This window comes from Fistularia commersonii, chromosome 15 (assembly GCF_037954325.1).
Source record: "Fistularia commersonii isolate RoL2024-O1a breed Wild chromosome 15, RoL_Fcom_v1.0, whole genome shotgun sequence".
Lineage (NCBI taxonomy): Eukaryota > Metazoa > Chordata > Actinopteri > Syngnathiformes > Fistulariidae > Fistularia > Fistularia commersonii.
In genome coordinates this window covers 3,567,620-3,580,000 of record NC_141298.1, presented here as the reverse complement: position 1 = coordinate 3,580,000, position 12,381 = coordinate 3,567,620, and the positions used below count along the sequence as shown (strand labels likewise).

Sequence of the window (12,381 nt, the reverse complement as noted above, 5' to 3'; positions counted from 1 at the left end):
TAAATTCCAGATTTTTCAGGTAAGCAAAACAAATAATAGAAAAGTAGATCAGGTCTCATCTTCAGAAATTTGTCTTACACTTAAAGAATAGCTTGTGTTTTAGTGTTTATGTTGTTGTGCACTCGCATATGTAAATCAATGAGTGATGAAGTCTAAAATATTTTGCAAATGCAATGTGTTGAGACATGTATTTTTCTTTATTTAATGTCAAAGCACAAAATAAAACAAAAATTTGAATGACCAAAATTGTTTTTAGATGCAGCACCTCAGTTTTATAGATGGCATCATCCCACTGGAAACACCTGAATAATTTTCAAGCTGGAACAATATTAAATATGATTGGAACTTGATAATTTTTCAGGGTTGTTTTGGTGTTGTTTTGTTTTGTTCTATAATTACTTAATTCTGACTTCATTAATGCATTATTTTCATAAAAAATTTGAAAAACTACATGTATTATCGCATTTCATTCAGAGACACTATTAGTAAGATTGTGTGGCGTCTAGACTAGTGAAACTTTATTCATCAAGCCCATGGAAGCATCTGAAATAGCATTAATATGAAAAAGGGTGAATTTAAATGTAACCACATTAACATCCCTTGAAACTTTGTCACATCATTAAAAACAGCATTTCTAGGTGATTGTTGATGTTGGTGATTTGAAAGTAACAGAGGGACCTCTTCTAGTGAAACAAGACAAAAGGCAAACAAAATTGGCAGTACAGTTGACATGCCACTGATAGAAGTTGTTGGCAGTGGTATTAGAGGGAGGAATACACCAGAATCTCAATAGAATCAGTGTGACATTTTCCAGTATATTAACATGCAGCCAATTAGGCATATCGTCTTCAGACTGACAGAAGCAGGACCCTTTTTCCCAGTGGATGCTGTTTTGCACCCTGGGTCAACAAGTTAAGATGTATCGGTGCTTTAGCAACACCCACAATAACAGATAAACGCTCCTACATATCTAACTCTCGTGTAGTTGTATTGTTCGGCACAGTGATAAGAATTCTGATAAGAGGAAAGAATCCAAGAAAGGCATAAACCAGGTCTCAAAATAAGGGTAAATCATAGATGCATCCTATTGAAATGCAATTCGGCTTAGGTGTGAAGTGATATATACAATGGCCTTTGGTAGACAGAGGAATGAGAGTCTTTCTTCCTTCTGGTATCAATAACATAAGCTAAATCAGACCCACGGCACTGTCATCATTAAAATTAAGAGAGAAAACTAGCAGAGTATAGATTAAGGAGGGGAACAGTAAAAACATCTTAAGGCTGCACGTAGTAGAAATAAGTATAGCAATGTTCAGCTGTGAGGGATCTGCACCAAAATGTCGAATTAAGATCCAACTGTCATATTATCACTGACTAATATGAGACTTGCCCTGATGTCTTCCAAAACTGACAGATCCCGAATAGCCAGAAGGGGTGCAGTCTTAGAAGTCTAAGAAGGAAAAGTCCTGGTTTGGGAGAACTTTGGAGAGGTCACTTTGGAGAGACTTTTGGGTGGGCTCAATGAGATTCAGGAATATTGTTGGAGAACTTTGGAAAGGGCAGTTGTTCTTGATCTGGGAGATCATCTAGTGACGTAATGAGCTCTTTGGGAGCTCCTGAATCTTAATGACATCTCTTTGAGAATGAGGTAGAGCTGGAAAAATCTAAGAAGCATACATGCATATCCATGTTGGAGGTTAGGAATGTTGCAAACAAGTATCACCTCAGTCAAGTCACTAGATGTCAATAATATTTGTGCAGATGTTGAAGGTACTGAACATAGTGGGGCCATAGACAGTACATTTTCAGTGCAGTATGGAGGTCAGGGGCAGTGCTTGGGGAGCAGCAGACATGAATGACAGTACCCTTTTTCCAAATAAAGCTCTCTCCCATGTAAACCTTACACCAGTATATTTGAGAGGAGACTCCTGCCAGGTGTTGAACTTTAGATTCAGAAGGGAACAATGTTGACTTTGTACACTGTAGGTCAGAGAACAGTTGACCAGGCCTTTAGTCTTGACGGGATCCTTGACTGTGTGAGTATGCTCATTCTGTCTAGACATCTAGATTCTGTAAAGATATCTAAGTAGGGCCTCTGCTCCTTCCTGTCCAACGGGGTAGATGTGGTTTGGTCTCCTGACAAGGATATCTCTGGGAGGCCTTCCATTGTTCTGGACATATATACATAGTGGGAGACCCCAGGGTTGACCCAGAACACACTGGAGGAAAAATATACACTGTTAGGCCTTCCCAGGAAGTGCTAGACTACCTCACTTGGTAAAGGGAATGCCTGGATTGCAGCTGAAGGTAGAAAAGCTGTTGACTGTGGGCATTGGAAATTAGCTTTATACTGCAGGACCAAAAGCAAAGGTTGCTACCAAGTTATACAAAAAAAAAATTTTAAGTGATGTTTTAGTTTATAATATTGTATAGAATATTTTCAATGGTGATATCAATTTCAGACCTATCCATAATTATGCTGTTTGAAATTGGACAAAAAACATCTACTTCTACATCTATGCTATATGACACACGGACAGGTGGTGCAGTTTTTAGCACTTCTGCTTCACAACAAGAGGGTCTCATGGATTTCAATCAGGTACCTTTCTGCATGGAGTTTGCATGTTCTCCCTGTGTCGGCCTGGGTTTCCTTCACGTTTACTCCCACAGTCCTCACACAGTCCAAAAATATGCATAATTGCCAAGGCGTGTGAAAAAGAGACTGAACGGTTGTTTGTTTCCACATGTGGCCCTGTTATTGACTTGCAATCCAGGGTTTATCATGCCTCTTCCCAATGACAGCTGGGGTAGCTTCCAGCAAGGGATGCTCCAGCATCCCTAAGTACAGGGTATTGATAGTGCTACTGAAAATGTATGAATAAATATATAATGTTGTACAATATTAGAAAAAAAAGTTACCAATGAAAATAATTTGGATTCAGACTAAAACATGTGGATATCTTCAAATGTCAAAATGATTTACAACATTAAGTAAAACTTAAGAGATAGTTGGTCATATATAGTTAGGCTTGAGTAAAGCAAAGTGTCCAAATCAAAACAGATAATAGAAGAGAAAAAAAGTGTTTTCTTCCACTTTCAAGGGCACAAACACCCCCATCCCATCCTCCCTTGCACTCCCCTGCCGATACAGCCGGGAGGGAGGACTGATGTGAGCATCTGTATTTACAGCCAGAAGGTAGATGAGCTCCAAAGAGTGGGCGGACAACCGGGCAGTTTTCTGTGCTTATTTGTGTCCAAACTGTCTATGTATTGACCCAGAAGTTTGACCTATACCAGGTCTTGGTCATGTCTTTCTCTTTCCCTTCCCACTGTTTGATGGGGCATTGTCAATTGTGTGTGTGCTTGTATGTGTGTGTGTGTGTGTGTGTGTGTGTGTGTGTGTGCGCTCGCGCCTGCATGCACAGGTGCATGCATGCATGCTGTGTGTTTATGCAATGCCAGTAAACTGAAAAGCAAATGAAGGACTGTGACCGGGGGCAATCCTTGGGGAAAGCAACAGGCCTGGAGCAAGCAGCAGGCACTTTAAAGATGGAATCAGAGGTGCATAATTATCAATTCAGTTTGCACAACGTATGTAATGTATGCAGGGTTCTAACCAGGATTAATTAGGATGAAAATCCAATGACCCTTCTGAGGATTTTTTTTTTCTAACAACCAAAACAAGACAAAAGCAGAGACAACCAAGGTGTTTCTATGGATGGTAAGTGGAGAGCGCAACACAAGGTGCTCAGAGTGTTCTCTGCTGAGAATGAACATACTGGTTCCATTCTTCATCAGCATTGGTAATTTATGTATTCATTTATTTATCAATTTTAATCAGGCTTCTTCCAATCAGACCAATAATTATGTTGTATATACATTCATACATGTATGAAAATAATGAATGTACCTAAGAAAAATAATAAATGTACATAAGAAGTTATACATGACAGAAAAGCCTAAAAGCCTGTCATTGTAGGCAACAATAAAGACCTTTATGTGAAGAAGAGTAATCCAGGATTGCAGACCGGTTTAGCAATGGGCCAAGATGAGTGGTGAGGAGCTGCGAGGCCTTCAGCCTTCAACAAATCTTCTGTTGAATGAATTTGACGACATATCCCCAAGGACCAAATATCAGAGAGACGCTCAGAAACACTCATTGGTGCACTGATTGCCATATTCTCCAGATAATTAACTGCCAAGGTTCTTGTCAATGCCCTCTCCCCCCCAACCCCAACCCCCTTTTTTCTCCAACACCTCTGCCTCATTCTCTCCGCTCGGTGGCATGTCAGAGATTCATAGTCCCCTCATTACTGGTGGGCACATTTCAGCAGTGTTTATCCATGAGCAAACGGCTATCGTCACCAAGCAGGGGAAGGAGGTTGGCCAAGGCAGAGAGATGGGAGGAGGTGTGTGAGTGAATTGAGATGGAACTAATTTTTTGACAGCTCTTTGATATGCATTGGGGGTTGTAATCCTCTGGGTTTAGGTTGGAGAGTTTGTTTTGTTTGTTTTATTTATTTATCTCTATATATTATCTATTTTGTTCATTTCTTCCTTGTATGGTTTCTTTATTTGTTTGTTTTTCAGGTTTTCTCACCTAATACATTCAAAACCATACATGTTTGGTCTGTCTGGGCTCTGTGCATTCTTGGAGATAGAACTGCAGAGGCAATTGCTCGTACTTTAATTGAATCTTTATCTTTTATGTATCTTTTGTGTGCCACACACTTGTTTCAGTGCTTATTTCCTACTCAGTTTTATGTAATGTCCTTAAAAATTAAAACCTAAAATTACGATTCCTAATTTTTCCAATAACCAATAAATCAACCTTGCTTTATTTTTCTTCTGATTCTTTTCTGCTTTTCCCCTCAAGGGTCACCACAGCAAATCAACCTTGTCCATCTAACCCAATTCTCTGTATCCTCCTCTCTCACACAAACTACCTTTATATCCTCTCTCACTATGTCCATAAATCTTCTCCTTGGTCTTCCTCTAGCCTTCCTGCCTGGCACCTCATATTCCAGCATCTGTCTACCAATATAGTCGCTATTCCTCCTCTGTCTCTGACTGAACCATCTCAGTCTGGTTCTCTGACCTTTTCTCCAAAACATCTTACATGTGCCGTCCCTCTGATGGACTCATTCCTGATCCTATCCATCCTGTTCACTCCAACTGTCATCACTGTCATGTACACCTTTCATTCTGGCTGATAGTCTTCTATGGCATGGTACCCCTGACAATTTCCTCCACCCATTCCAACCTGCTTGAACCTGTTCCTTTAGATCTTTTCCACACTCTCCATTGCTCTGGACTGTTGCCCTCAAGTACTTGAAATCCTCAAAATTCTTGATTTCCACTCCCTGTAGCCTCACCGATCCACCAAGGTTCCTTTTATTCACACACAAAAATACTCTGTCTTGCTGTGACTAACCTTCAATCCACTCCTTTCCATCCCATACCTCCACCTCTCTTTCCTCTGCCTCTTTCCTGCTCACACTACAGATCACAATGTCATCTGCAAACATTATTGTCCATTGAGATTCCCGTCTAACATCGTCTGTCACCCTGTTTCTCAGCTAGCATACATGTCCTGCACCAGTCTGGTGCTATAAACTATAATGCTGATTACAAATGCAGAAATGTATTTTCTTTTGATTTTTATGATCGTGTGATGATCATAAATTGAAATTTGAAATTCACACATTTTGTGTTTTATAAGCACTTGAAAAGCTTAGTGTTCCACTGAAATTTCAGAAAAAGATTTTTGTCAAAACAGAGTTATAACAATGTAGGTGGAATATGAATAGCTCATTCTTTTTTCAAATTAGATTTCATTATTATTTCATATATTTAGTTGCAATATTATCTTCTTAATTGTACTGCCAAATAACAAATTCCTGTTCAATTTTGGAATAATTGGTATCATCTCAACTTTATCCATGATATCCTAAAATCCTTCCAATATTCACTTTGGAAATGGGAAAACTTTCATTTTAGAAAACTGAAAGGGCAGCCGCCACTTAAACAAGTATCATGTCATTTACAACAATGACGCCCTTTACTCATAGTAGGCAATTGCCAAGAAAAACCCTCTTATTAGAGAAAATCATGGAGAAAACCTCATGAAAAGCCCAAGAGGCTAGATGTAGATCTAAGGTGGATCTGGATCAAGGGTGGACAGAATGTCATGTACAGAGCACATCAGTAAAATTACATTTCACATGACATATATGACAGCAATGTGCAATAAGGTGACAATAATTACGATATGTAATGGACCCAATCTAGAGGTACCCATGATGTCACCCGGAGGGTTTTGAGGCATACAAATTCCTGAGCCCTAGGTATGCACCGCTTGAAAGCATTTAGGAAAAGTACAAAGCAGAGGGTGAAAAGATGTCAAGGAACAGATCATAACATAGTGCGCCACGCAGTAGATTAGTTTTCAACCTGATGACACCATCAAGATCCAAGAGAACGGAAGCAGCTTCAGACGTCATGATAGCCACGTGCCGCCTCTCAGCCTTTGATACCTGGGAGGATACAGATCAAGTGACATTATCAAAACTTTCCAAGTCCAAATCCTGGAAAAGGCACTCTGAACCCCCACTATCCAAGGCAATGATTCCTAAAATAAGGTCCATACCCACAAATGCTCCCTGTTTCTTTTTCCTCTGACTGTTTTGACATTTATATTCTAGAACAATTATAGCAAACCTTAAAGCTACTTTGCATCACCTTAGAATCTTTTTATGTTAAAGCAAGTCTGTAAATAAGGAAACTTTTTTCTAAGTTCAAGAAAATTGTCAATTTCTTACTGATTTGGGGAGTTTCTTTCCAAGTGGTGTTTTATATTTTCTCATGATATTGAATACAACCCAGTGAATTTTCTTGTCATTTTTTTTTTCTTAAATGCATTTTTTAAACACCCCCTCCACCACCCTCCACCCCATGGAGGTATAATGCTGTGATGTTCATGATTTCTGAGTGGACATTGAATGATGCTTTTAGACAGATCTGATCCATTTAAATACATCTTTGCTTTGCAGCTGCACCCTTTGTACGTAGCGCTGCCTACTGTGAACGAAATGCCATGCTTGAAATAGAAGGTAACTTCAGGCTGTAGAGTAGTTCACCTTGTGAAACTGCACCTGCCATGTTTGTTTTTGTTGATAATGCAACATTTCCACTTTCTCACCTACTTTGCATAGAGTCAGAGAAATTAGATCAGATCACTGTACAGGGGAGTAATGCCAAATGTAAATGTAAAGAGCATGACGAAGGGATCATTAGCCAAGGGGATGCATTTTTTTTTTTTTCAATCACCTCACAATGATCTTGCCCCTGCATGGAGGTGCAAACCATACTTTGAGAAACCCAGAGAATTTCTGAGCAGTACACAGACTGTTGTAATGTTCATGATTTCTGAGTGGACCTTGAAAGATGCTTTTTGAAGATCTGATCCATTCAAATAAATCTTTACTTTGCAGCTGCACCCTTTGTATAGCTGCCTACTGTGAATGAAATGGTATGCTTAACTTCAGGCTGTTTAGCTCGTGAAACTGCACCTGCCATGTTTGTTTTTGTTGATAATGCAACATTTCCACCACCTCACCTACTTTGCATAGAGTAAATAATGAAATATAAATAGAAACACACAATTAGATAATGTAAAATTAAAAGTATACAGCATGTCTTTAAGTCACTGGGGACAATGGAAATTTTGTAGGAACAAAAAGATATCCATTGTATCTATTTATTTATTGCCAAAGCTAAAAATAAAAAAAAATAGATACATCAGTAAGTTAATGCAGGTACTGAATAAAGTATGCAAATGATTCCAAATATTGCCTGAACTTGTTTTGATCCCACAGAAATGGGAAGGTAATGATCATTTGTGAATTCAAAATGTCACTATTTCACCAAAGCCAATCACAGCATTTTTACAAAAAATATAAACTGCTGTGGTTTCTTGGCAGGTTCACCATTTCTAGCAGTGCAAAAAGAGGTAGCATAAAGCCACACATTACTGGGCTCAAGTCCAAGATTTTGGTTCTGAAAATGCGGCCAAGATTAATTTGCATATTTACACAAATAACCTTTTAGAATTTTTGAACTCACTGAGAGGGTTCACACTCAACTAAAGGACCAGCAAGTTACACTTATTGGAATAAAACAAGTCAAAAGCTCCTGAAATACAAAACTATTTCATTTCATAGAATAAGAAAATGGTGCAATTCATATCGCAAAGCTGCACTGAATCATTTTAGTTTATTGAAAAATATAAATTTTAACTGAAAAAATCTCAGCAAAAGAAATGTAAGCATCCCCTTGCCCAATAAGAAGAACCTGGGTTCAAGGGACAATCTTTGGAATGTGTGTGTTCTCCCTGTACCAGCATGGGTTCTCCACAGGCATTCTTCTTTCCTCCCACAGACCAAAAGACTGTGCAATGTTAAATGAATTCTCAAAACTGTTTGTAGGTGTGAATGTGATGGCAAAATGGCAAAATCCTGGAGGGTGCAGATCGATTGACTTAAACCCTGTTAGTTCATTTTGAAAAAATACATTTTTGGGGCAATTAAAAGCCCAGAGTTTGAGTGTGTGTGTGTGTGTGTGTGTGTTTGTGTTTGTGTGCGTGCACAAACAAGAGCGTGTTTGTGCATGTGTGCGGATACATAGGTATGTGCTTTTTTTCACATCATCCGGGCATTTCCATTTTTTTTTTTTTCTGAACTTCTTACTTTAAACATTAATAAGACAAATCTTTGAGTCATGATGAATGGACACCCTATGGTCACGCAGTCTTTTGATTAATGATTGCATGGTGGGAAAAGTGTGATCGGTCAGCCAACTGCAGATCAGTACAGTGTCTGTGTCATGGTTTTCGGAGGGTGTGCCTGACCCAAATGCAAAGACACTTTGAGAAGGTAAGGCGTTGGAGGGGGTTATTTACAAAGGAGATGAATGGAGGGCTGTGCTGGGTCTGGGTTGTTTCTGGAGCCGTGTGAGTCTCAGGAACTTGCAAGTCATAGGTTTCTGGACTTGGGAACAAGGAAATCTGAGGCGTAAAACTCTGGAACAAGAGCTTGAAAGGAAAGACGAGACGTAAAACTCTGGAACAGGGAATGTGGAGATGAAGATCCGCCAAGAAAGGATGACTGGAATCCGGGAGAATGCGTCCATGTGGAGGTCGCCTATGCAGTTCAAGGCTCTGGCACCGAAGGGCTGGCAACGGGCTCCTCTCAAGCTCAGCCTGACAAGTCCTGGTGATCTGGAGATGTGCACTGCACCCCAACTTAAATCCATTTTTCTGCTCAATCAGGCTCACTGGTGAAGAACTGAGGTGAAAGGAGCTGCACACAGAGACGCAACCCCAGATCCCAACAGTCTGTAGTGGATTGCAGGGAGTGGGCTGGGAGAGGAATGGGTCACAAACTTAAATGCTTACATTGTGGTCAATACAGATTTAAATGCTATCCAAACTTACTTCTACTCTTACGTAACAAACAGATTTGCATATACAAGCTCCTATGCTGCAGATATACTCCCAAAGGCATTGACTTGTGTGTAAGTACTTAATTTTAGTATTTTTCGCTCACTGACTACCTTTGTGTCTCAACTATTCTAGGATGTTTTGGCATTTTAGAGTTATCTATAGTACTGCATTTGCTTGTTTATTTATCACTTAATTATCTGTTACTTCTTTCAAATTCAGCCTCTCCAATGTATTTAATTTCCCGGAGATTTCTATAAAAAGTCATCCCTCTTCATTCCAGAAGTACACTTCAAGAAAAAATGAGAAACTGATCTAATATCTGTTGTTCACAGAGAGCTCACATGGGAACTCTACTCTGAATGTAAGCATATATTTATTGCAAAGCATTATCTCAGGTATTTGTTCACGAGTGAGGATTAGACAGAGCATGAACTACACAGGTGGATCATTTTGGCATCAGCAGTGATGTGGGCAAGGCAGGTATATAATGAGGTGAAAAAGGGGTTCTGCCAAAAAGAGAGGCTTTCAGTTTACAGTGTAATTACATTCCACTTCTCAACTATAATCACAAGTTGTAGTCTGTGGCCCAAAAATGTGGACCTGGATGTAAGAAGCTTAAGTAAGTTGTATTTGTATCGTAGTTGGGCTTAGCAACCAGACAAGAACCTCAGACATCAGCAAAGATTACAACAGTCAGAAGTCAGATAAAATGTCTTGTAAACCTTTTGGAATAACCCAGGAAGCACAAGAGTATGTAGCTTGTGACACTGACATCTTGATGCATGTATTCAGCCTGATGCCAGTACATCTGGCGCCAGATAAACAACAATGTATTGCTCAATAAATGGCAAAGGCTGTAAGGCAAATAAGTCTGTGCTTAAGCTGGATATCAACAGCTTGCTGTAAAACTGGCAGTGAATTCAGTCATTCAGCAGAGCAATGAAAATTTCTGCTAAGTGAGAGTATGCTGTCTATTCAACCTCAGCCTCCAATAGAAGATGGATACAGCTCTGCTTCCTTCAGACTGTAAATAAAACAAGTGACCACATCCTTCTGCACAGGAGACACAACAATGTAGAGTATCCATCAACTCCCCTCACTTTGGTTCATTAGCAGACCACAACATGAGCTGGAAACTTGATATACACAATTTAAGAGCAGGAAGAAAGACTACACAGCCTCTTATTTTGATGCAAACATATTGTTGTTCTGATCATTTCGCATTGGCATCATTTGTTATGTAGTAATAAAACGATATTGCTTGTTCTTCGCAGAAACATACAATCTCTGCATGCAAAGTCATCATCTGCTATTCAAAATGGCGCCATTAAAACACATTCCTGAGTCTTTTGTCTGTTTGATGTTCTATGTTTGTTTGTTTAGGTTTGTTTCAGACAAGCTCTTAATTCTCCTGGTCCTTCTACATTTATCGCTTTGTGTCCAGCCAGGTGTGTTCTTCAAGCTTTTGCCTACATTGGAAAATGCATTGAGGAAAGACATTCTTTTTTCAGGCACCACAAATGACATGCAAAGGCTCTGTCACACTCTATCTTCCTCTTTCGCTCTCTTTCTTAGTCATACACATGCAGAGTTAATACATATAAATGTATACATATACACATACAACTTGCAAAGAATAGGATTTTTTATGCCAAAAGTATTTAGCACCACCGTCTTTGCCAAGAATTTCATAAACAACCTTGGGTTATATTCTGTAATATTTATTTATAAATAACTAATCTAATTTTAAACACAATTTCAAATTGACCGGTCCAAGGTGTACCCCACCTCTCGCCTGATGACAGCCGGGATGGGCAACTTGTCTGACTTTATGAACTTAGATTCAAGAATATGAGAGGGTGCCATGAGGTTGATTTAATTCAAATCACATGTATGTATTTTGCCAATGAATAGCCTGAAACAAAAAAATTAACGTTTTAATTCTGGGGCATACAGGTAAAGTCCCACATAACAGCTCAAGAAGGTGGATCGGCTTCACCTGCAGGGTACAGTGCAGAAACTCAAATCACCTTGTTAAAAAACCATAACTTGCCACATTTGGTCCAGCATCAGTTTGAATCGGATGTCACAGAAGGAACTGTTAATGCGACTTCTTATTTTCTATTGAAACTACCATTACACAAACCAATTTCTGTCTATAAAAGTAACATCTCGTGAGAGTCATTGCTAAAACAAGCAGGCAAGGCTATTTATCTATGTAGCTGTAAAGCCTATCCTCACAAATGTTGGTGTTGAAGACATTTTCCTCTTTATTAAGCTAAAATGGTTCACTGCCTTCTATCTCCCCTCATTCCCTCAAGTTGGTTGCCATGGAAACCAAGGCCACTGCGCACATGCCTTGTCTGTCTCTCAATAACAACCAGGCTCTTCAGGGTTGGAGGGAAGATATGAAGAGCCTGGTTGTTATTGAGAGACAGACAAGGCATGTGCGCAGTGGCCTTGGTTTCTATGAATTCAACACAACCAAGTCCAGTTTGACCTATGTTGATCATGAGATGCAGGATGACATGACTAAGTGTGTACAATTTTTGGTCCGGCTGAATAAATACACGCAGACGGTATCCGGTAATTCTCGCATGATGTGACAAAAGAGAGAATTTTCTATCAATACCCTTTAAAATTTATATGTCGTGAATTTGTTATGTCGACAAATGTGATGAGAAAAGAGAGAAAGACTCTTGAAGAAATCCTTATCTGAGAAACGATCAGTGACAATTTAGCCAGTCATCAAACAGGGATCACTGACTTCTTTTTATTCACTATGAAAGCGCTGACCATAGCCTATTGCAGGGTTGTAGTCTTTTTTGTTTTCTCTTTTTAATGACTATTGCTGCAATCATTCAATTAATTATCCTGGT

The 12,381-nt window shown here is 39.3% G+C and overlaps 1 protein-coding gene across 1 annotated transcript in view; it reads right to left on the bottom strand.

The window, feature by feature from the left end:
- LOC147226257 (uncharacterized) overlaps nt 1-5,528 on the bottom strand; it is a 17,189-nt gene extending 11,661 nt beyond the window's left edge. The window contains exon 1 of the mRNA XM_086161097.1: nt 5,435-5,528. Within this exon, the coding sequence (XP_086017223.1) occupies nt 5,435-5,528 (94 nt within the window). The remainder of the gene's footprint in view (nt 1-5,434) is intronic.
- Between the last annotated feature and the right edge of the window lie 6,853 nt (nt 5,529-12,381).